General features: G+C 45.3%; 1 protein-coding gene across 1 annotated transcript; it reads right to left on the bottom strand.

Annotated features, from left to right (window-relative positions):
* Positions 1-1,228: 1,228 nt before the first annotated feature.
* LOC115129857 (insulin-like growth factor-binding protein 5) lies at positions 1,229-10,033 on the bottom strand. Its single transcript, XM_029660664.2, has 4 exons — positions 9,211-10,033; positions 4,627-4,844; positions 4,408-4,527; positions 1,229-3,148 (listed from the first exon to the last, which is right to left on the bottom strand). Exons 1-4 carry the CDS (start codon positions 9,542-9,544, stop codon positions 3,011-3,013), a joined length of 810 nt encoding a protein of 269 aa, XP_029516524.1. The 5' UTR covers positions 9,545-10,033; the 3' UTR covers positions 1,229-3,010.
* Between the last annotated feature and the right edge of the window lie 16,694 nt (positions 10,034-26,727).

The following is a 26,727-nucleotide window of genomic DNA, read 5'->3' as shown; positions in this document are numbered from 1 at the left end:
TGTACGTTGATTGTGTATTCATTTGGGCGTATGCTCTGGTATCTTGTGTCTCATTTTCTTACTGGAGGTCTAGGTGTAGATAAGCCATCGTATTTCATGGTACAACCCATTTCATGGTACAACCCAGTTCAAGGCAAAACCCACATGATTGCCTATGTTCAGGTGTTTCATGGTACAACCCAGTTCAAAGCTAAACCCACATGATTGCCTATGTTCAGGTGTTTCATGGTACAACCCTGTTCAAAGCTAAACCCACATGATTGCCTATGTTCAGGTGTTTCATGGTACAACCCAGTTCAAAGCTAAACCCACATGATTTCCTATGTTCAGGTGTTTCATGGTACAACCCAGTTCAAAGCTAAACCCACATGATTGCCTATGTTCAGGTGTTTCATGGTACAACCCAGTTCAAAGCTAAACCCACATGATTGCCTATGTTCAGGTGTTTCATGGTACAACCCAGTTCAAAGCTAAACCCACATGATTGCCTATGTTTAGGTGTTTCATGGTACAACCCAGTTCAAAGCTAAACCCACATGATTGCCTACGTTCAGGTGTTTCATGGTACAACCCAGTTCAAAGCTAAACCCACATGATTGCCTATGTTCAGGTGTTTCATGGTACAACCCAGTTCAAAGCTAAACCCACATGATTGCCTATGTTCAGGTGTTTCATGGTACAACCCAGTTCAAAGCTAAACCCACATGATTATCTATGTTCAGGTGTTTCATGGTACAACCCAGTTCAAAGCTAAACAGACATGATTGCCTATGTTCAGGTGTTTCATGGTACAACCCAGTTCAAAGCTAAACCCACATGATTGCCTATGTTCAGGTGTTTCATGGTACAACCCAGTTCAAAGCTAAACCCACATGATTGCCTATGTTCAGGTGTTTCATGGTACAACCCAGTTCAAAGTTAAACCCACATGATTGCCTATGTTCAGGTGTTTCATGGCGGTTGGCAGACACTGCTTTGTATGTATGGAAATTCTTCTACGTTTCTTTATGTGGTATGGTAGCTATGGTAACTGGATCTTCTGGTAGACAATTGAAGCCAGCAGCAGGTGTATAGGGAACTTGCATTAAGGCTTACAAATAGCCTTGCAAAATTCCGGTAACTTTCCCCAAAATTGGCAGGTTTGCCAGAAATCCTCATTGGAGGAAAGTTACCGGAATTTTGCAACCCTACTTCCACAGCATAGAGCAAACAAAAGACAGAACAAACCTTCCCATACATCAATACATCACTTTATTTAAATAAATGCTTTGTCGTTACAAAAAAGACAAGGTTAAAGTATATCAATTACACAGTGAATAAATAGATTTGTTAGTAACACTTCACTTAAAGCCCACAGGTGTATTGCGTTGTAAGAATTGTCATAAGCATGTATGACCCTGTTATAACGTCTTACCATCGTCTCTGATGGACCCTGACTAAACAGCTATTTTAAGCCTGTTAGTAAATTGCAGCAAAGAAGCATTGTACCGTTTGGCTTTAAGTAAACTGTTACCTATTAGTTTGCTACATGCTTTTTTATCACGAATATGGAATGTTTGAGATTTCATGGTCTTTCATACAAGCAAGCTTAAGACTGAGTTGAGAAACATTTCCACGTCTCCTATGCATTCTAGTGGCAGGCATAGGCTGTACACACAGCCCCACACACAGCCCCTGTCAAAGCTTTTGGCATGTTACCATACCCTGAAAAAAGGGATGTCTATTTCAAGGAATGTCAACAAAATATCTGGCAAATGTTTTGAGCTTCAATAAAATCAGTTGACGTCTGATTTAACATCATGTTCACAAACGGGACGTAGGATCAAGAAGTATCATCACGGCCTTATATCATGGAGACTTATATCTTCACACTCGTCAACTCATGGGTCTCGGGCAACCAATCTCCACATCCACATACTGCTAAAATGTCCTCGTTCAACGACAAGGCCTGATAATCTGGATGTAAATCTGGATTCAAAGTCATGAGAGAGAGAGAGAGAAGGCACTGAGATTTCCATAGAAACCCAAAGAGCCACACCTTTCCAGGGTTCATAGAGTAGAGTCCTAGGCAGAAGACTGTGTTGTGGGCAGACAGGAAGCTACGAGAAGTCAATAGAAACGCTGTACAGCATTTGCATGCGATTTGAGCCTGTGTTGGACTTTTCAAAGCACCTGTACTTTCTTGGCTGTCGTTTATAAACGACAAAACAAGCAAATGACTGTCATGATGTGTTTTCGAGGTGATCTTTTTTATATACTTCACGGAAGGTAAGGCACAATACAGACTACTAAAGGAGAAAGTATAGGAGGCACACACACACACACACACAGTCATTTCATACAGTCACCCCTATGAAACTATATTGAGACACAACCCATCAGAGTTGATGGGTTTATTAAGATAGCTACTGTAACTACTCTGTAACAACCTACTGTATACGAGCAGTTACTAGTTCTTAAGACCCTCAACTCAGAACAATCTGGGAGACAAAGTGGAAGAAAAGCAGGACTGAAAAAAGCTCATCTCATCGCACTCAGAAAGACATATAAGGACATAGACCCAAACTCAGACAATAAAGTACTTTCAGTCACTGAGGTTCTCTTGTAGGGAAGTGCTCTGAAGGGACAAACATTTGGACCAAGGGAACAGAGTTACGTTTAAATACGACCCCAGATTACTGTGCTCACCAGTAAAGAGTTCCTGTCAACATCACGATAACAACATAGGTGAAAAAGATGAGCTTTACTCTTTAGCCTTCAAATTTAGTTTAAACAGAATCTAATATAATTTAAATCAGAGAACATTGTTATATGTGCTTCAAAGGGAGGTTATAGGTCATCTCAGTATAGGTAGATGTATAGTTTAAAACCATGTGTATGTACTGTATCTGTGCTCTGCTTTCCTGATTTGATTGGCTTTTGCATATTTTGCATTTACATCTGATTTGCAGGCGTAGGGGTAAAGGGAGGCGGGCCTTGGCTCATGTCAGGTGACCAAATTGGCCATCTCTCATTCGTTTTTGTTGCTGTTGCTCTCCGGGTCTTTGCACTGGATGTCCACTCCACTGTAGTCCGTGCCAGGGAGCTGCACGCCAAAACGGTCCACACACCAACAGATCCCCCGCTTCCGCCCACGTGATGGTTTACACTGCAGGAGGAGAAGAAATAGCAGGGAATAAGATGCAATACAATCAAATGAAATAGAATAGAATAGGATAGAATAGAATAGGATATAATAGAATAGAATAGCTGTCACGCCCTGACGATGGAGAGCCTTTTTATTCTCTATTTTGGTTAGGTCGGGGTGTGACTAGGGTGGGTGATCTAGTGTGTTTATATCTATGTTGGTCTGGTATGGTTCCCAGTCAGAGGCAGCTGTTTATCGTTGTCTCTGATTGGGGATCATATTTAGGCAGCCATTTCCTCATTGTGCTTTGTGGTATCTTGTTTTTATGTTGATGCCTGTGAGCTCTACAGAACGGCACGTTTCGTTGCTCTTTGTTGGTTTTGTGAGTTTCATTTAATAAAAATGTGGAACTCTACATACGCTGTGCCTTGGTCCGTTAATTCATTAGACGATCGTGACAATAGGATAGAATCGGATACAATAGAATAGAATGGGATAGAATAGAACAGGAAAGAATCTGATACAATAGAATAGAATACAATATGATAGAATAGGTGTCACGACTTCCACGGCTCCTCTCCTTGTTCGGGCGGCGTTCGGCAGTCGACGTCACCGGCTTTCTAGCCATCGCCGCTCCATTTTTCATTTATCCATTTGTTTTGTCTTGTTCCCTGCACACCTGGTTTTCATTCCCCAATCACTCTACATGTATTTATTCCTCTGTTCCCCCTCATGTCTTTGTGTGAGATTGTTTTGTGTTACGTGTCTATTTTGATGCACTATACTGGTATGCGTTCATTCCGTGTTTTATTTTCACGAGGTATGTTAATTTGTTTGAACATAATTATTGCTCATTTTGCACTTTTGCCAATTGGCTGGAGGTTTCGATGCAGTGTCCATCTGTTGGTTTCTCCAGCCTAAATAAAGTGTGCGCCTGTTTACAACTCTCTGCTCTCCTGCACCTGACTCCGCTCCCAGTACGCACACCATTGACAATAGGATAGAATAGAACAGGATAGAATAGGATAGGATATAATAGTATGTAATAATAGAATGGAATAAGATAGAATAGGATCAAATGAATAGAATATGATAGAATAGAATAGGATACAATAGTATAGGATAGAATAAGATCAAATGAATAGAACATGATAGGATAGAATAGGATAGGATATAATAGTAGAAGATAGAATGGAATAAGATAGAAAAGGATCAAATGAATAGAATATGATAGAATAGAATAGGATACAATAGTATAGGATAGAATAGTCCATGGGTACCTGCTTGTGCTTGAAGAATCCCTTCTTGTCACAGTTGGGAAGGTATAGGGACAGAGCTAGGACTCTAGATGTGTTTTTCATCCTCTGAATGATCCCGTCCAGCTTTCTCCTGCAGGGTCCCTACACACATACAGGGTCATAGTTTAGGGCAAGAATGCTGTGTGTGTGCGTGTGTTTGTGTGTGTGTCTGCGTATACACTGTATATATGTTCAACTTACAAACTCAGGCTGCAGTTTGTCCAGGGCGAGGGTTGAGTAGTCAAGGCTGCTGACAGAGTGGAGCTTGGCCTGCTGTCTCTTGCGGTCTTTAGCTTGTCTCATGGCCTGAGCCTTGCGGCTGCTGATGTGGTCTCTGCCCCCGTACAGAGGCACCTTGGCCTGGGGCAGCAGGGACTCTGGAACCTCTGCTAACATAGCCTCCTCTGGAGAATAACCATCTGGGGAGACAGAGAGTCAGAGAGGATGATGATGGTGGTGAGGAAGAGGAGCAGGAGGAGGAGGAAGCAGAGGAGGAGGAGGTGAAGGGGAGGAGGAAAAAGAGGAGGAAGATGAGGGGGAGGAGGGCGAGGAAGAGTAGGAAGAGGAAGAGGAGGAGGAGGAAGTAGGAAGAGTGGGATACTGTCAAGGTCTTCCACATCGGTGCAGATGAAGGAAAAGAGTTGAAGAGAGGCAGCGTGTTTAGACAGAGCCTCTCCTAACACTGGAGCGAGACCTTGAGGTTTTTCCCAATCAAGAAATTTCCAGCTGACTCATACAATGTGTGCCTACTTCTCACATGGTCAGTCAGTGGTTAAGGGAGTTATTCGCCACCGTCCATTTACAAGCATTTCTCCATTCTCTTAATCTGATCCTCTTCTCTCTTTGCCCCACCCATTGGAGGAAAAAGTACCCAACTGTCATACAGTTGTAAAAGTAAAGATAGCTTCATAGAAAATGACTTAAGTAAAAGTGACCCAGTAAAATACTACTTGAGTAAAAGTCTAAAAGTATTTGGTTTCAAAAGTAAAACTGTAAATTGTTTCAATTTCCATATATTAAGCAAGCCAGATGGCACCAATTGCATTTTTATTTCTTTATGTGTGGATCGCCAGGGGCCAGGGGCACACTCCAACACTCAGACATCATTTGCAAACAAAGCATTTGTGTTTAGTGAGTCCGCCAGATCAGAGGCAGTAGGGATGACCAGGGATGTTCTTTTGAGAAGTGAGTGAATTGAAATGCTGGAAAAAGTACCCAACTGTCATACTTGAGTAAAAGTAAAGATACCTTAATAGAAAATGACTCAAGTAAACATAAAAGTCACCCAGTAAAATTCTCCTTAAGTAAAAATCTAAAAGTATTTGGTTTCAAATATACTTAAGTATCAAAAATAAAAGTATAAATAATTTCAAATTCCTTATATTAAGCAAAGCAGATTGCACCATTTAAAAAAAAAGATGTATTTACGGAAAGCCGGGGTCACACACCAACACTAAGACATAATTTACAAACAAAGCATTTGTGTTTAGTGAGTCCTCCAGATCAGAGGCAGTAGGGATGACCAGGGATGTTCGGTTGACAAGTGCGTGAATTGGACTATTTTCCTGTCCTGCTAAGCATTCAAAATCTAACGACTTCCTTTGGGTGTCAAGGAAAAGGTATCGAGTGAAAAGGACATTATTTTCTTAAGGAATGTAGTGAAGTAAAGGTAAGGTAAGTAGTCAAAAACAACAATAGTAAAGTAAAGTACAAATGCCCCAAAAACGACTTAAGTAGTACTTAATACTGTATGTATACAAGATTTGTACTGGAGTTGTACACTGGAGTTGTTGCATGCGAGGTGGAGATTTCCTTTTGCAGAGTCCCTGGCTTGTAGCTGGAGCTAAGAGGGAGCTAAATGTAAACTGTGACATAGCTGGATTAGGGCCAAGAGAGTGGTGTGGTCTATCATGACAATGCAACAGATCTCTCAAGTCAATGCTTGGCACATGCAATGGAAGACATGACTTTTAAACTGGGTCATCCAATGAACATACAGAATTCTACACCTCTCCCTCTCTCTCTCTCTCTCTCTCTGTCTCTCTCTCTCTGTCTCTCTATGTCTCTCTCTCTCTCTCTCTGTCTCTCTCTCACTCTCTCTCATTCTCCTCCCCTATCTTCCTTTCTCCTCTCTCTCTACCCCTTGGCTGTGAATGACAAATGCGAACAGCTCCTATAAAACTGCCAATAATCCCTGGGTCTTGCCAAATCCAAATGTCCACATCTCTACATGCATATTTCAGCAACCCACTTCATCTGTCATAAAGATATTAACACTGACTAAAGATAGACCATATGCAGCAGGGACAGATCTATAAGCATGAGGAATGTTTCATTACAACAAAGTTATAAGAGTTATATAATAAATAAGAGTTATATGAGTTATGAGTTATATATTATATAAGAGTGATAAGAGATAAATATTATATAAGAGTTATAAAAAGTAATATATTACATAAGAGTTATAAGAGTTACATATTATATCAGAGGTATAAGAGTTATATATTACATAAGAGTTATAAGAGTTATATATTACACAAGAGTTATATATTATATAAGCGTTATAAGAGTTATATATTATATAAGAGTTATAAGACTTATATAATATATAAGATTTATAAGAGTTGCATATTATATAAGAGTTATATATTATATAAGATTTATAAGAGTTATATGTTATATAAGAGCTATATAATATATAAGATTTAACTGTACTGTATTTAACAATATGTATATATGACTAGTGTGTAAATAGTATTTGTGTTGTTGCTTGGTGTCTTTCCTATAACAGAAGATATTACATTAAATGCATAATTAAAAAATACAAATAAAATAAGAGTTATATAATATATATGAGTTATATAATATATAAGAGTTATAAGAGTTCTATATTATATAAGAGTTATGTATTATATAAGTTATAAGAGTTATATAATATATAAGAGTTACAAGAGTTATATAATATATGAGAGTTGTATGATAGTTGTAAGAGTTACATAAAATATAAGATTTATAAGAGTTTTATATTATATAAGAGTTAGAGTAGTTATATATTATATAAGAGTTATGAGTTAAATATGATATAACTTTTTATTTTATTTTATGAGAGTTATAAGAGTTGTCTAATATATACGAGTTATATTTTATATGAGAGTCATAAGAGTTATATAATATATAAGAGTTATAAGAGCTATATATTCCATAAGAGTTATATAATATACAAGCGTTATAAGAGTTATATATTATATAAGAGTTATAAGAGCTATATATTATATAAGAGTTATAAGAATTATATAATATATTAGAGTTATAAGAGTTCTATATTATATAAGAGTTATGTATTATATAAGTTATAAGAGTTATATAATATATAAGAGTTACAAGAGTTATATAATATATGAGAGTTGTATGATAGTTGTAAGAGTTACATAAAATATATGATTTATAAGAGTTTTATATTATATAAGAGTTAGAGTAGTTATATATTATATAAGAGTTATGAGTTAAATATGATATAACTTTTTATTTTAATTTTATTTAAAAATAAAAATAAATCTGTTGTTCTTGTCTATTACTGTTCTCTACGTTGTCATGTACTTGTGTGTTTCATTTGGACTCAAGGAAGAGTAGCTGCTGCATGTGCAGTAGCTAATGGGGATCCATTAGGTTGAGAATATATCTTGTGACATCATCGCTCCCGGCACCCTTCCTAGATTATTCTCAGAAAAGAGAATTCCCTCTTGCCAGTGTTGCTGACTGAGGGATTCAGTGGGTTATGACGTATTTCCTGATCTGGGCGAATTTGATGCTCTCGAAATGCCACAGATTTAGTTGTAACGAAAAGACTCCTTATACCCTTCCTCTCTCTTTCTACCTTCCACTTCCTCTGTCGATCTCTCTCCCTCTGTATCTGTCTATCTCTCTGTATCCCTCTTGACCCCCCCCCCCCCCCCCTCTCTCTCTCTCTCTCTCACTCAGTCTTCATCTATCTACCCCTCTCTCTCTCGCTCTCTCTCTCTCTCTCTTTCTCTCTCTCTTTTTCTCTCTGTCTATCTCTTTACCCTCTCTCTCTCTCTCTCTCTCTCTCTCTCACACACACACACACACTCAGTCTTCATCTGTCTACCTCTCTCTCTCTCTCTCTCTCTCTCTCTCTCTCTCTCTTTCTCTCTCTCTCGGTCTCACTCTGTCTTCATCTCTCTACCTCTCTCTCTCTCGGTCTCACTCTGTCTTCATCTCTCTACCTCTCTCTCTCTCTGTCTTGCTCTGTCTTCATCTCTCTACCTCTCTCTCTCTCTCTGTCTTGCTCTGTCTTCATCTCTCTACCTCTCTCTCTCTCTCTCTCTCGGTCTCACTCTGTCTTCATCTCTCTACCTCTCTCTCTCTGTCTGTCTTGCTCTGTCTTCATCTCTTTCTCTCTTTCATCCCCTTGCCCTCTGTCCTCTCTAAATGCTCACACCCTGCAGGAAACGAGAAGAGGTGGTAAATCTTACCCAGCAGGAGGCTGGCAGTCAGAGAGGCACACTCGGGCTAACATTCTGCATTCAGACACAGTGACTGTCCTTCAAATGGCCCTCTAAAGAGCTCAGGAGGCTCTAAAATGTTTGTAATCTTCTTCACCTTGTTTCATGTACCAGACACTAGGTCACTCATGCCAAGATGATGCCCTTGAAACCCCCTGATTTTCAGCCCTCAGCTGTGTGTTATCAATCAAACAATCTTGGCAATACATGTGGTGGATTTGGAATACACTATGTAAATCAGTAAATGAAGACTCATATTTACCCCTGCCTGGATGCAGCGGCTTGTACATCTTCTCGTTGGCGCACACTCCTCTCCCGTGGAGGAGCGCGTGCAGCGGTTTCTCCTCACCGCTCTTCGGCAGACATCGGAGCCCGTGCGTGCAAGTCCCCGTGTACACCCCGCACGACTGTCCCTCCGGGAGCGCGCAAGTCAGGCAGCAACCACAGCCAGGCTCCTTCACCAGCTGGCATCCCACCGGCACTGGCGGACACATCGACATAACCTTCTGGTCACACGGTTCGCACGGTACGAACGAGCCCAAACAACCCGACTCGCTTAGGAGAAGCGTTGCCAGGAGTGAAAAACTAACCAGCATATTGTTTCAAATTAAAATGATTACAAACATAAAACAACTATAATGAACTACTATGTGTTCTGCATGGAACGCTTGCAATGCTTTCGATCATTGGGGTTTTGGGGCAAAAGTCCTTGAAAGAGTCACCATCCACAGGTGGCCACTGCCTGAGTGCGTAAAAGTCCCTCAATCACTGTATCAGATGCTAAGGTTCCACTCTTCACCCGGGCGAAGTGTCTGCGTTGTCTTTATTGTGTCAAATGTCCAATTATATCGAGTTTAGATTGTCCACCGAGTAATAACCCGAGTCTTCTCCTTTTGGGCTTTCAAATGTCGTTTTACGCACATCAATTGTCTCCAAATGAAGAAGAAGAAAGCAGATATTGTCTTGTAGAAGAACCAATCTCTGTAGGCTGTCCTCCCCGCACGTTTTCTACACACACAGTATAATATGTGGCTTTGAGCTTGCCTTTTTAAAAACTGCCAGAGGCGATTCCTGTAACGATGGGTATATGTCAAACGACGTTGATGGGGGAGGGCGCACTTGTCAACTCCGTGCGGTGCTGTTGATTGTACAGGGCGGGTCCTGGCAAGTCCCTGACTTCTACCGCTGGGTACAAGGCGATGCTGAGGGCAAATAAATAAAACCAACTGACTGGGACCACAATGTTTTGGGGAGGTTCTGCATGTGCCGAATGACCCCTGCATCAATCATGGACATTGACAGGGAATAAATAGGCCTATCTATTTGTAGGCTACAATTTCTCTTTGAAATACACTATAATGGTGTTTTTTCTGGTGTTTTTTTGTAATCAGGTGGGGAGGTGTTTTTTTAATGAATAAAGTAACACTAGAGATCCAGCCTTGAGTTGTATGGACTGATTTTAGGACCAGTGGACTAGACTGTGTCTACATTACAAACGTTATCTTGGCCAGGTCCCGGTTGCAAATGAGAACTTGTTCTCAACTAGCCTACCTGGTTAAATTAAAGTTAAATAAATTAAATAAAGTTATTTGCCTGAAAACAACATCTGCAACTCTTTGAGGAGATAAAAAGTTGACCAACTGAGGTTAAATATTTGGCAGATGATGCTAGCCCCACCTCTGCAACACGTTTCCTGGAAGCTCTCCCAGCTACACTGGGGTCACTGTGAGCTGTGGTTGTCTGTAATATGACAGCATGTGGTCAAGATAAGCCTATGGTCAGTATAGTTCGCCAAGGTCGATGTGACCTTCAGTATAGTTCACCAAGGTCGATGTGACCTTCAGTATAGTTCACCAAGGTCGATGTGACCTTGATTTGCCAATGTCAGATAATAACAAGTAGACAAGAGTGTACTTCAGCCAGAAGATGCTATGGCATCTTACTGTGTAATATTTGTAACATTGCCTGTATCTGTGTGTGTGTGTGTGTGTGTGTGTGTGTGGTGTGTGTGTGTGTGTGTGTGTGTGTGTGTGTGTGTGTGTGTGTGTGTGTGTGTGTGTGTGTGTGTGTGTGTGTGTGTGTGTGTGTGTGTGTGTGTGTGTGTGTGTGTGTGTGTGAGTGCGCGTGCGCGTGTGTGATGTTGCCAAATTGAATCTCCGGTCCTTTCAGCTCCAGGAAATGTTAACCCATTCTCTGCTTGCTTTCTCTCTTTCTTTCTCTCATTCTTTCGCTCTTCCTTTCATTCTTTCTATCTCTCTCTCTCTCTCTCTTTCTTTCTTTCTCTCTTTGTTTCTCTCTCTCTCTTTGTTTCTTTCTTTCTTCCTTTCTTTTTCTCTACTTCTTTCTCGACATACCCCATCACAGACATAACACACACACACACATACCGACACAACACACACAAACACATACACACGCGCACTCACACATACACACATACACTTTCACACTCACTTTAGGTACATATCTACCTCAAATGCCTTATTATTATCTATCCTGATGCCTAGTCACTTTACCCTGCCTTCAGGTACATTTCTACCTCAAATACCTTATTATTATTATCTATCCTGATGCCTAGTCACTTTACCCTGCCTTCAGGTACATTTCTACCTCAAATACCTTATTATTATTATCTATCCTGATGCCTAGTCACTTTACCCTGCCTTCATGTACATATCTACCTCAAATACCTTATTATTATCTATCCTGATGCCTAATCACTTTACCCTGCCTTCATGTACATTTCTACCTCAAATAGCTTGTATCTCTCTGTACATTGATCTGGTACTGGTACTTCCTGTATATAGCTCCACATTGATCTGGTACGGGTACTTCCTGTATATAGCTCCACATTGATCTGGTACTGGTACTTCCTGTATATAGCTCCACATTGATCTGGTACTTCCTGTATATAGCTACACATTGATCTGGTACTGGTACTTCCTGTATATAGCTTCACATTGATCTGGTACTGGTACTTCCTGTATATAGCTCCACATTGATCTGGTACTGGTACTTCCTGTATACAGCTACACATTGATCTGGTACTGGTACTTCATGTATACAGCTACACATTGATCTGGTACTGGTACTTCCTGTATATAGCTCCACATTGATCTGGTACTGGTACTTCCTGTATATAGCTCCACATTGATCTGGTACTGGTACTTCCTGTATACAGCTACACATTGATCTTGTACTGGTACTTCCTGTATACAGCTTCACATTGATCTGGTACTGGTACTTCCTGTATATAGCTCCACATTGATCTGGTACTGGTACTTCCTGTATACAGCTACACATTGATCTGGTACTGGTACTTCATGTATACAGCTACACATTGATCTGGTTCTGGTACTTCCTGTATATAGCTCCACATTGATCTGGTACTGGTACTTCCTGTATATAGCTCCACATTGATCTGGTACTGGTACTTCCTGTATACAGCTACACATTGATCTTGTACTGGTACTTCCTGTATACAGCTACACATTGATCTGGTACTGGTACTTCCTGTATATAGCTCCACATTGATCTGGTACTGGTACTTCCTGTATACAGCTACACATTGATCTGGTACTGGTACTTCCTGTATACAGCTCCACATTGATCTGGTACTGGTACTTCCTGTATACAGCTACACATTGATCTGGTACTGGTACTTCCTGTATACAGCTACACATTGATCTGGTACTGGTACTTCCTGTATATAGCTCCACATTGATCTGGTACTGGTACTTCCTGTATACAGCTACACATTGATCTGGTACTGGTACTTCCTGTATATAGCTCCACATTGATCTGGTACTGGTACTTCCTGTATATAGCTCCACATTGATCTGGTACTGGTACTTCCTGTATACAGCTTCATTCTTGTGTATTTTATTCCTCTTGTGTTACTATTGTTTTTGAAACTCTCGATCGTTGGGAAGCATTTCATATTAAAGTCTATTCGGCGAATTTGACAAAATCTTTTTGGGGGATTTGATTTGAATATGCTCCTGGCCCGGAGTGCATGGATGTCACTGAGATACAACGTCAACCAACCCACTATTCATTTCATCCGGATTTGAAAATAGGAGTGAGATTTAAATGCTGCTGGAGCACATTAAATTGATCAAATCTGTCGTTGTGTTCATTGGGTTAGGGAGGACGACGGGCAGGTTCCTGTGTGGACACGCCTGGTGTCGTGTCAGTTGAAACACGAGGTGACTAATATAGCGCAGGTTTATATGAGAGTGGAGAGCTACTCTACCACAAGCCTGGCTGGTGCTTAAACCCCCGGAATTCAGACAAATAAAAGGTGTGATTGGTCCGCACTCAAAAAGATGTCTCATAAAGCTTACTTCATTTTTCGATGTAAAAATCAGGGATAGCGTACACAGACGTTTTGGCTTTGCAGCCTTCTTCAGTGTGTAGGAGAGATAGTATTACACGTATAGATTGAGCCCACAAAACACCCCTTGGCATTCCATTTCAGATTCTGTCAAACTGGTGTAGATGTTCTAATGTTTGTTGAACCAAGCAAGACCCATTGATGGTCTCTTCTGCACCGGTGGTCCTGGCTGGTCAAAATGTTGATGCGAATGAGGTGCTGTTCTGACAGACATGGACTGAGGCTAGGCACTATGGAGGTGCTGTTCTGACAGACATGGACTGAGGCTAGAGGCTATGGAGGTGCTGTTCTGACAGACATGGACTGAGGCTAGAGGCTATGGAGGTGCTGTTCTGACAGACATGGACTGAGGCGAGGCGCTATGGAGGTGCTGTTCTGACAGACATGGACTGAGGCTAGGGCGCTATGGAGGTGCTGTTCTGACAGACATGGACTGAGGCTAGGCGCTATAGAGGTGCTGTTCTGACAGACATGGACTGAGGCTAGGCGATATGGAGGTGCTGTTCTGACAGACATGGACTGAGGCTAGAGGCTATGGAGGTGCTGTTCTGACAGACATGGACTGAGGCTAGAGGCTATGGAGGTGCTGTTCTGACAGACATGGACTGAGGCGAGGCGCTATGGAGGTGCTGTTCTGACAGACATGGACTGAGGCTGCTGGAGGTGCTGTTCTGACAGACATGGACTGAGGCTAGGCGCTATAGAGGTGCTGTTCTGACAGACATGGACTGAGGCTAGGCGATATGGAGGTGCTGTTCTGACAGACATGGACTGAAGCTAGGCGCTATGGAGGTGCTGTTCTGAGAGACATGGACTAAGGCTAGAGGCTATGGAGGTGCTGTTCTGACAGACATGGACTGAGGCTAGGCGCTATGGAGGTGCTGTTCTGATAGACATGGACTGAGGCGAGGGGCTTTGAAGGTGCTGTTCTGATAGACATAGAAAGAAGCTAGAGGCTATGGAGGTGCTGTTCTGATAGACATGGACTGAGGATAGGGGCTATGGAGGTGCTGTTCTGACAGACATGGACTGAGGATAGGGGCTATGGAGGTGCTGTTCTGATAGACATGGACTGAGCATAGGGGCTATGGAGGTGCAGTTCTGACAGACATGGACTGAGGATAAGGGCTATGGAGGTGATGTTCTGACAGACATGGACTGAGGATAGGGGGCTATGGAGGTGCTGTTCTGACAGACATGGACTGAGGATAGGGGCTATGGAGGTGCTATTCTGACAGACATGGACTGAGGATAGGGGCTATGGAGGTGCTGTTCTGACAGACATGGACTGAGGATAGGGGCTATGGAGGTGCTATTCTGACAGCTCAACTCAGCTCTGCTCAGTGAAGGCATGATGTTTCTGACACTCCCCACCCTGTAGCAATGGACCATGGCCAATTCATCTACGTGTGTGTGTGTGTGTGTGTGTGTGTGTGTGTGTGTGTGTGTGTGTGTGTGTGTGTGTGTGTGTGTGTGTGTGTGTGTGTGTGTGTGTGTGTGTGCGTGCGTGTGTGCGTGTGTGTGTGTGAGGTGTATGTGTGTGTACTAGCACGTGTGTTGTGAGGTTTATGCGCTAAAATGCCACCCGATACTGGTTGTTTCTGGGGCTTCTCTTAGTCCTGGGATCAACGTGAGCTGTTCAGGATCTCTCTTAGTCCTGGGATCACAGTGACCTGTTCAGGACCTCTCTTAGTCCTGGGATGACAGTGAGCTGTTCAGGTAGAAGGTAAGGTAAGACGCAGGTCTAATAAGTCTTCCCCCTGCCTCATCCTCCTCCACCACTCACACTACTAACCATCCCCCTCTCCTGATATGGTTCAGTTCTCTCAAATGCCTTGACTTTACTCTGTCTCTGTCTGTCTTGCTGTCTCTCTCTCTCTCTCTCTCTCTCTCTCTCTCTCTCTCTCTCTCTCTCTCTCTCTCTCTCTCATATGGACCTTTGTTTTGCTGCTCTGTGGTGTTTTCATGTCCTACTGTATCCCCTCAGTGTGTGTCAATGAGTTCATCATGGCCCCTCTTAATCAAGCCCGGAGGGGGGTTTCTGCTGTATTTCTCCTCTCTGACACACTCAGCCCTTAATGTAAACAACACTACTGGGATCTAACCACTGAGAATGTGCTGAGACAATAGTTACTTACTTTTCCTCCTGATTCTCAGAGAATAAAGTCATATTTGGTGGGTGTATCACAACTCGCTCATACTGTGCATGCGAAGAGAATGGCCTGGAACTAAACTGAGAGTGTATTCTCTAACTCATTAGGATGACGGTCCACTTTACTCATGATGCAGTGTACTTGTCAAAATATAGTACGGAGACAGTACTAAATTGGCCAATATGGCAGCTCCAGTCCAGTAACACTAACCTCAAATCAGCAGGGGAAGGCAGGGATCTGCACGCAAGGCCCAGGCAGGACAGCCAAGGAGAGCACAGCAGGGGAAGAGCTAGAAATCAGATCTGAACAGGAGAGAGAGAGAGAGAGAGAGAGAGAGAGAGAGAGAGAGAGAGAGAGAGAGAGAGAGAGAGAGAAAAGAGGGGAGAGGAGGGAGAGTAGAGAAGAGGAGAGGAGAAGAGGGGAGAGGAGATAGAAGAGGAGAGAGAAGACAGAGAGGAGAGAGAGAGGCGAGATAGGGGAGAGAGAGGTAGCGAGAAAGAGAGGAGAGAGAGAGGATAGAGAGGAGAGAGAGAGAAGAGAGAGGAGAGGAGAGGAAAAAGAGAGAGGTGAGATAATTATTTGAACATCTAACAAGAAAAGAGACTAAATGCAAGTGGCATGCTTTGTATCCAAACTTGGCTCTTTCTTGAAACTGCAAAGTGTGAAACTGCAAAGACTCTTGGAATACATTGAATTTCCGTTCACTTCCTATTTAAAAAAGACTGCTTTCTCAGAATAGGCAGTACTGCATGTCTAAAGAGTTTTCCAACATGTCACAAGATTTTCCAAGAAAATATGGATCCTACTGGAAAGACAAGCTTCTTGGCTGAGCCCATCACTTACTGCTCTGCTGGTTCTTTCTCTCACTTTCTGAACTTTGAACTTGTGGTCAAGTTGTCCTCAACTCCCATCAATTCCCCTTGGTGGCGGTGCATGATGAGATGATTGATAGCTGCATTTGAGATTTGGTTTTAATACATGAAAAGCCAAACATTGTCTCATTTCATACTATCTGTGTCAGGCTGTCTGAACCCGTTAACCCCCCAAACAACAACTCCAGTTTCATCTGGATGTAGGGAACACTATTGTTTTTTGGAGTTCTGTAGTTTGATGACAAGTTTCAACATAATACAGAAACCTGGATTTGATACTTTTCCTGCTGTATACCTGAAGAAATGTTATCCTGGAAATTGAACAAAACATCATAGTATTTATTGTAGATAACAGATGTAGAATCTTAATTTGATCACCTTGTTGCAAGAGAACTTTCACTTTCAGCATCTGAAGTTTCAGATTTGGTTTTCCCTTGCGAGAAATATAAATGAATTATAATCCACATTTCCTGATTCTGCAGGATTATTTTCCTTCTGTAGCAAACTGGCTCAAATTAAGATCCTACATCTAGAGAAAACCCTGGAAACTTGGTGCTGATTAAAATCCCTAAGGTAGTGCATGAGAACATGGGTGACTTGGTTTCAACCACCATGAAATGGCTTTGGGGCCAGATATGCCCTAATTACAGCTGACTCAACCTGCCGCTCAGAGCTACCCTGTGTATGTGTGTGTGTGTGTGTGTGTGTGTGTGTGTGTGTGTGTGTGTGTGTGTGTGTGTGTGTGTGTGTGTGTGTGTGTGTGCGTGCGTGTGTGTGTGTAGACTTGTTTAACGATACAGAAGTCCCCACAAGAATAGTAAACACATTTTGTTAGTCCCCACAAGGTCAAATGCTCTTTCTATGGGGTTTAGGGTTAAAGTTAGAATTAGTGTTAGATTTACGTTAAGGGTTAGTTTTAGGGTTAGGGTTAGGTTTAGGGTTAGGGAAAATAGGAGTTTGAATGGGACATGATTGTGTGTCCCCACAAGGTTAGTTATACAAGACTGTGTGTGTGTGTGTGTGTGTGTGTGTGTGTGTGTGTGTGTGTGTGTGTGTGTGTGTGTGTGTGTGTGTGTGTGTGTGTGTGTGTGTGTGTGTGTGTGTGTGTAAAATATGCTGAGATGTTATTTTTTTCTCCAGTGTTCCTCTTTTACATTCTCTCCCTGTCTCTCAACCCTCCCCACACCATCCTCACTGGTTACTGTCTCTCAACCCTCCTCCACACCATCCTCACTGGTTACTGTCTTTCAACCCTCCCCACACCATCCTCACTGGTTACTGTCTCTCTCAACCCTCCTCGACACCATCCTCACTGGTTACTGTCTCTCTCAACCCTCCTCCACACCATCCTCACTGGTTACTGTCTCTCTCAACCCTCCTCCACACCATCCTCACTGGTTACTGTCTCTCAACCCTCCTCCACACCTTCCTCACTGGTTAATGTCTCTCTCAACCCTCCTCCACACCATCCTCACTGGTTACTGTCTCTCAATCCTCCTCCACACCTTCCTCACTGGTTACTGTCTCCCTCAACCCTCCTCTACACCTTCCTCACTGATTACTGTCTCCCTCAACCCCCCTCCACATCTTCCTCACTGGTTACTGTCTCTCTCAACCCTCCTCCACACCATCCTCACTGGTTACTGTCTCTCAACCCTCCTCCACACCATCCTCACTGGTTGCTGTCTCTCTCAACCCTCCTCCACACCATCCTCACTGGTTACTGTCTCTCTCAACCCTCCTACACACCATCCTCACTGGTTGCTGTCTCTCTCTACCCTCCTCCACACCATCCTCACTGGTTACTGTCTCTCAACCCTCCTCCACACCTTCCTCACTGGTTACTGTCTCTCTCAACCCTCCTCCACACCATCCTCACTGGTTGCTGTCTCTCTCAACCCTCCTCCACACCATCCTCACTGGTTGCTGTCTCTCTCAACCCTCCTCCACACCATCCACACTGGTTACTGTCTCTCTCAACCCTCCTCCACACCTTCCTCACTGGTTAATGTCTCTGTCAACCCTCCTCTTCACCATCCTCACGGGTTACTGTCTCTCTCAACCCTCCTCCACACCATCCTCACTGGTTGCTGTCTCTCTCAACCCTCCTCCACACCATCCTCACTGGTTACTGTCTCTCTCAACCCTCCTCCACACCATCCTCACTGGTTGCTGTCTTTCTCAACCCTCCTCCACACCTTCCTCACTGGTTACTGTCTCTCTCTACCCTCCTCCACACCATCCTCACTGGTTACTGTCTCTCAACCCTCCTCCACACCTTCCTCACTGATTACTGTCTCCCTCAACCCTCCTCCACACCTTCCTCACTGGTTACTGTCTCTCTCAACCCTCCTCCACACCATCCTCACTGGTTACTGTCTCTCTCAACCCTCCTCCACACCATCCTCACTGATTACTGTCACCCTTGTCACGAACCGGCTCAAAGCCCGTAACAAAGGGAGACAACGTGGAGATAAGGAGTAGCAAAATATGTATTTATTACCTAAAGCAACTAAGTATAATATACAATAGTGTGTGTAATCAGTAATCAGTAGTGTAAGTGAGTGTTTTGCATGCATGAATGTGATAATGCAGGGTGATGAAAGGTGCCAAAGCAAACAAACAAACAAACAAACGGCCACCAAGAACCACAACACAATCTACAAAGGGTGTCTGCATGGAGAGAGTCTCCTCCATGAATGGGGAAGTGGTGTATTTATCCTGGGAGACACCGGGCCCAGGTGTTTCCCATGTAGCTGACGACCCTCCCAACACCGCCCACCAGCATCCTAATAAGGAAATAACAGAGAGAATACGGCAGACAGAGTGGGAGGGTCGTCACATCCCCCCCCATAAAACCGGGGACCAACAAGGACCCCGGAACAAAATATCAGCCTCTAAGTTCCAAATTGACACAGCTTCTGCGCCACAAATTGATGAGGGTTTACGTGTTCACACTTACAATTTGCCCCAGCCAACCTCCTCCCCAGACCTCAGCGACCTTCGCACAGGAAGCAACATTTAAGAGGAAAGAAGAAAACAAGACCAGGAGGGAGCAGACAGGACAGAGAGAACATGACAATACGAAACAATGGTCAGTCACGTAAACATTAGGAACAGGGCGCACGAGAGAGCGCATCAGCAATCACGTTTTCAGTCCCCCGGATGTGCCTCACATCGAGATGGAATGATTGTAAAAATAAACACCATCGCATTATCCTCTGGTTTGGACACATCATGGACCTCAAAAAAGTGAGGGTTATGGTCGGTGTAGACCACAATAGGTACTACCCCGACCCGACATACACTTCAAGTGTTGTAGCGCCCAAATTAGTGCTAGCGCTTCCTTTTCAATAACCGAATAGTTCAACTGATAATCGTTAAACTTTTTGGAAAAAAAACTAACAGGCCTCTCAATCCCAGACACATCTGCTTGCAGCAAAACTGCACCTGCCCCCACATGACTAGCATCCACCTGCAAGGTAAATGACAAATCCATGCGAGGAGCAGCCAGCACTGGAGTTGAGGTAAGCAACCTCTTTGCATCTTCAAAAGCGTGTTGACAACGAGTAGACCAAACATAAACAGCCTTAGCTTTCAGCATATCTGTCAAGGGAGCGACCACAGTAGAGAAGTTATTACAAAAACTACGGTAATAACCAATCATGCCCAAGAAACGCATCAGTTCCTTTTTAGTAGTTTGTGGTGGAAAAGCATCAATAGCCACCACTTTAGCCCGAACAGGACGGTCTAGGGGTATGATTCTCGCTTGGGGTGCGAGAGGTCCCGGGTTCAAATCCCGGATGAGCCCCCACTTGTCACGAACCGGCTCAAACCCCGTAACAAAGGGAGACAACGTGGAGATAAGGAGTAGCAAAATATGTATTTATTACCTAAAGCAACTAAGTATAATATACAATGGTGTAGTGTAAGTGAGTGTTTTGCATGCATGAATGTGATAATGCAGGGTGATAAATGACTTAAATGTAAATGTAAATGTGATGAAAGGTGCCAAAGCAAACAAACAAACAAACGGCCACCAAGAACCACAACACAATCTACAAAGGGTGTCTGCATGGAGAGAGTCTCCTCCATGAATGGGGAAGTGGTGTATTTATCCTGGGAGACACCGGGCCCAGGTGTTTCCCATGTAGCTGACGACCCTCCCAACTCCGCCCACCAGCATCCTAATAAGGAAATAACAGAGAGAATACGGCAGACAGAGTGGGAGGGTCGTCACACCCTCAACCCTCCTCCACACCATCCTCACTGGTTACTGTCTCTCTCAACCCTCCTCCAGAACATCCACACTGGTTACTGTCTCTCTCAACCCTCCTCCACACCTTCCTCACTGGTTACTGTCTCTCTCAACCCTCCTCCACACCATCCTCACTGGTTACAGTCTCTCAACCCTCCTCCACACCATCCTCACTGGATACTGTCTTTCTCAACCCTCCTCCACACCATCCTCACTGGTTACTGTCTCTCAACCTTCCTCCACACCATCCTCACTGGTTACTGTCTCTCTCAACCCTCCTCCACACCATCCACACTGGTTACTGTCTCTCTCAACCCTCCTCCACACCTTCCTCACTGGTTACTGTCTCTCTCAACCCTCCTCTTCACCATCCTCACTGGTTAGTGTCTCTCTCAACCCTCCTCCACACCATCCTCACTGATTACTGTCTCCCTCAACCCTCCTCCACACCATCCTCACTGGTTACTGTCTCTCTCAACCCTCCTCCACACCATCCTCACTGGTTACAGTCTCTCAACCCTCCTCCACACCATCCTCACTGGATACTGTCTTTCTCAACCCTCCTCCACACCATCCTCACTGGTTACTGTCTCTCAACCTTCCTCCACACCATCCTCACTGGTTACTGTCTCTCTCAACCCTCCTCCACACCATCCTCACTGGTTACTGTCTCTCAACCCCCCTCCACACCATCCTCACTGGTTACTTTCTATCTCAACCATCCTCCACACCATCCTCACTGGTTACTGTCTCTCTCAACCCTCCTCCACACCATCCTCACTGGTTACTGTCTCTCTCAACCCTCCACACCATCCTCACTGGTTACTGTTTCTCTCAACCCTCCTCCACACCATCCTCACTGGTTGCTGTCTTTCTCAACCCTCCTCCACACCATCCTCACTGGTTACTGTCTCTCTCAACCCTCCTCCACACCATCCTCACTGGTTGCTGTCTCTCTCTACCTTCCTCCACACCATCCTCACTGGTTTCTGTCTCTCTCAACCCTCCTCCACACCATCCACACGGGTTACTGTCTCTCTCAAACCTCCTCCACACATTCCTCACTGGTTACTGTCTCTCTCAACCCTCCTCTTCACCATCCTCACTGGTTACTGTCTCTCTCAACCCTCCTCTTCACCATCCTCACTGGTTACTGTCTCTCTCAACCCTCCTCCACACCATCCTCACTGATTACTGTCTCCCTCAACCCTCCTCCACACCATCCTCACTGGTTACTGTCTCTCTCAACCCTCCTCCACACCATCCTCACTGGTTACAGTCTCTCAACCCTCCTCCACACCATCCTCACTGGATACTGTCTTTCTCAACCCTCCTCCACACCATCCTCACTGGTTACTGTCTCTCAACCTTCCTCCACACCATCCTCACTGGTTACAGTCTCTCTCAACCCTCCTCGACACCATCCTCACTGGTTACTGTCTCTCAACCCCCCTCCACACCATCCTCACTGGTTACTTTCTATCTCAACCCTCCTCCACACCATCCTCACTGGTTACTGTCTCTCTCAACCCTCCTCCACACATCCTCACTGGTTGCTGTCTCTCTCAACCCTCCTCCACACCATCCTCACTGGTTACTGTCTCTCTCAACCCTCCTCCACACCATCCTCACTGGTTACAGTCTCTCAACCCTCCTCCACACCATCCTCACTGGATACTGTCTTTCTCAACCCTCCTCCACACCATCCTCACTGGTTACTGTCTCTCAACCTTCCTCCACACCATCCTCACTGGTTACTGTCTCTCTCAACCCTCCTCCACACCATCCACACTGGTTACTGTCTCTCTCAACCCTCCTCCACACCTTCCTCACTGGTTACTGTCTCTCTCAACCCTCCTCTTCACCATCCTCACTGGTTAGTGTCTCTCTCAACCCTCCTCCACACCATCCTCACTGGTTACTGTCTCTCTCAACCCTCCTCCACACCATCCTCACTGGTTGCTGTCTCTCTCTACCTTCCTCCACACCATCCTCACTGGTTTCTGTCTCTCTCAACCCTCCTCCACACCATCCACACGGGTTACTGTCTCTCTCAAACCTCCTCCACACATTCCTCACTGGTTACTGTCTCTCTCAACCCTCCTCTTCACCATCCTCACTGGTTACTGTCTCTCTCAACCCTCCTCTTCACCATCCTCACTGGTTACTGTCTCTCTCAACCCTCCTCCACACCATCCTCACTGATTACTGTCTCCCTCAACCCTCCTCCACACCATCCTCACTGGTTACTGTCTCTCTCAACCCTCCTCCACACCATCCTCACTGGTTACAGTCTCTCAACCCTCCTCCACACCATCCTCACTGGATACTGTCTTTCTCAACCCTCCTCCACACCATCCTCACTGGTTACTGTCTCTCAACCTTCCTCCACACCATCCTCACTGGTTACAGTCTCTCTCAACCCTCCTCGACACCATCCTCACTGGTTACTGTCTCTCAACCCCCCTCCACACCATCCTCACTGGTTACTTTCTATCTCAACCCTCCTCCACACCATCCTCACTGGTTACTGTCTCTCTCAACCCTCCTCCACACCATCCTCACTGGTTGCTGTCTCTCTCAACCCTCCTCCACACCATCCTCACTGGTTACTGTCTCTCTCAACCCTCCTCCACACCATCCTCACTGGTTACAGTCTCTCAACCCTCCTCCACACCATCCTCACTGGATACTGTCTTTCTCAACCCTCCTCCACACCATCCTCACTGGTTACTGTCTCTCAACCTTCCTCCACACCATCCTCACTGGTTACTGTCTCTCTCAACCCTCCTCCACACCATCCACACTGGTTACTGTCTCTCTCAACCCTCCTCCACACCTTCCTCACTGGTTACTGTCTCTCTCAACCCTCCTCTTCACCATCCTCACTGGTTAGTGTCTCTCTCAACCCTCCTCCACACCATCCTCACTGATTACTGTCTCCCTCAACCCTCCTCCACACCATCCTCACTGGTTACTGTCTCTCTCAACCCTCCTCCACACCATCCTCACTGGTTACAGTCTCTCAACCCTCCTCCACACCATCCTCACTGGATACTGTCTTTCTCAACCCTCCTCCACACCATCCTCACTGGTTACTGTCTCTCAACCTTCCTCCACACCATCCTCACTGGTTACTGTCTCTCTCAACCCTCCTCCACACCATCCTCACTGGTTACTGTCTCTCAACCCCCCTCCACACCATCCTCACTGGTTACTTTCTATCTCAACCATCCTCCACACCATCCTCACTGGTTACTGTCTCTCTCAACACTCCTCCACACCATCCTCACTGGTTACTGTCTCTCTCAACCCTCCTCCACACCATCCTCACTGGTTACTGTTTCTCTCAACCCTCCTCCACACCATCCTCACTGGTTGCTGTCTTTCTCAACCCTCCTCCACACCATCCTCACTGGTTACTGTCTCTCTCAACCCTCCTCCACACATCCTCACTGGTTGCTGTCTCTCTCTACCTTCCTCCACACCATCCTCACTGGTTTCTGTCTCTCTCAACCCTCCTCCACACCATTCACACGGGTTACTGTCTCTCTCAAACCTCCTCCACACATTCCTCACTGGTTACTGTCTCTCTCAACCCTCCTCTTCACCATCCTCACTGGTTACTGTCTCTCTCAACCCTCCTCCACACGATCCTCACTGATTACTGTCACCCTCAACCCTCCTCCACACCATTCTCACTGGTTACTGTCTCTCTCAACCCTCCTCCACACCATCCACACTGGTTACTATCTCTCTCAACCCTCCTCCACACCTTCCTCACTGGTTACTGTCTCTCTCAAACCTCCTCCACACATTCCTCACTGGTTACTGTCTCTCTCAACCCTCCTCTTCACCATCCTCACTGGTTACTGTCTCTCAAAACCCTCCTCCACACGATCCTCACTGATTACTGTCACCCTCAACCCTCCTCCACACCATTCTCACAGGTTACTGTCTCTCTCAACCCCCCTCCACACCATCCTCACTGGTTACTTTCTATCTCAACCATCCTCCACACCATCCTCACTGGTTACTGTCTCTCTCAACCCTCCTCCACACCATCCTCACTGGTTACTGTCTCTCTCAACCCTCCTCCACACCATCCTCACTGGTTACTGTTTCTCTCAACCCTCCTCCACACCATCCTCACTGGATACTGTCTTTCTCAACCCTCCTCCACACCATCCTCACTGGTTACTGTCTCTCAACCTTCCTCCACACCATCCTCACTGGTTACTGTCTCTCTCAACCCTCCTCCACACCATCCTCACTGGTTACTGTCTCTCAACCCCCCTCCACACCATCCTCACTGGTTACTTTCTATCTCAACCATCCTCCACACCATCCTCACTGGTTACTGTCTCTCTCAACACTCCTCCACACCATCCTCACTGGTTACTGTCTCTCTCAACCCTCCTCCACACCATCCTCACTGGTTACTGTTTCTCTCAACCCTCCTCCACACCATCCTCACTGGTTGCTGTCTTTCTCAACCCTCCTCCACACCATCCTCACTGGTTACTGTCTCTCTCAACCCTCCTCCACACCATCCTCACTGGTTGCTGTCTCTCTCTACCTTCCTCCACACCATCCTCACTGGTTTCTGTCTCTCTCAACCCTCCTCCACACCATCCACACGGGTTACTGTCTCTCTCAAACCTCCTCCACACATTCCTCACTGGTTACTGTCTCTCTCAACCCTCCTCTTCACCATCCTCACTGGTTACTGTCTCTCTCAACCCTCCTCCACACGATCCTCACTGATTACTGTCACCCTCAACCCTCCTCCACACCATTCTCACTGGTTACTGTCTCTCTCAACCCTCCTCCACACCATCCACACTGGTTACTATCTCTCTCAACCCTCCTCCACACCTTCCTCACTGGTTACTGTCTCTCTCAACCCTCCTCTTCACCATCCTCACTGGTTACTGTCTCTCTCAACCCTCCTCCACACCATCCTCACTGATTACTGTCTCCCTCAACCCTCCTCCACACCATCCTCACTGGTTACTGTCTCTCTCAACCCTCCTCCACACCATCCTCACTGGTTACAGTCTCTCAACCCTCCTCCACACCATCCTCACTGGATACTGTCTTTCTCAACCCTCCTCCACACCATCCTCACTGGTTACTGTCTCTCAACCTTCCTCCACACCATCCTCACTGGTTACAGTCTCTCTCAACCCTCCTCCACACCATCCTCACTGGTTACTGTCTCTCTCAACCCTCCTCCACACCATCCTCACTGGTTGCTGTCTCTCTCTACCTTCCTCCACACCATCCTCACTGGTTTCTGTCTCTCTCAACCCTCCTCCACACCATCCACACGGGTTACTGTCTCTCTCAAACCTCCTCCACACATTCCTCACTGGTTACTGTCTCTCTCAACCCTCCTCTTCACCATCCTCACTGGTTACTGTCTCTCTCAACCCTCCTCCACACGATCCTCACTGATTACTGTCACCCTCAACCCTCCTCCACACCATTCTCACTGGTTACTGTCTCTCTCAACCCTCCTCCACACCATCCACACTGGTTACTATCTCTCTCAACCCTCCTCCACACCTTCCTCACTGGTTACTGTCTCTCTCAACCCTCCTCTTCACCATCCTCACTGGTTACTGTCTCTCTCAACCCTCCTCCACACCATCCTCACTGATTACTGTCTCCCTCAACCCTCCTCCACCATCCTCACTGGTTACTGTCTCTCTCAACCCTCCTCCACACCATCCTCACTGGTTACAGTCTCTCAACCCTCCTCCACACCATCCTCACTGGATACTGTCTTTCTCAACCCTCCTCCACACCATCCTCACTGGTTACTGTCTCTCAACCTTCCTCCACACCATCCTCACTGGTTACAGTCTCTCTCAACCCTCCTCCACACCATCCTCACTGGTTACTGTCTCTCAACCCCCCTCCACACCATCCTCACTGGTTACTTTCTATCTCAACCCTCCTCCACACCATCCTCACTGGTTACTGTCTCTCTCAACCCTCCTCCACACCATCCTCACTGGTTGCTGTCTCTCTCAACCCTCCTCCACACCATCCTCACTGGTTACTGTCTCAACCCTCCTCCACACCATCCTCA

The sequence above is a fragment of the Oncorhynchus nerka genome, linkage group LG5 (assembly GCF_034236695.1).
Source record: "Oncorhynchus nerka isolate Pitt River linkage group LG5, Oner_Uvic_2.0, whole genome shotgun sequence".
NCBI classification, from domain to species: Eukaryota; Metazoa; Chordata; class Actinopteri; order Salmoniformes; family Salmonidae; genus Oncorhynchus; species Oncorhynchus nerka.
Note: the sequence above shows the minus strand (reverse complement) of the source record. Positions and strands in the feature narration are given on the sequence as shown.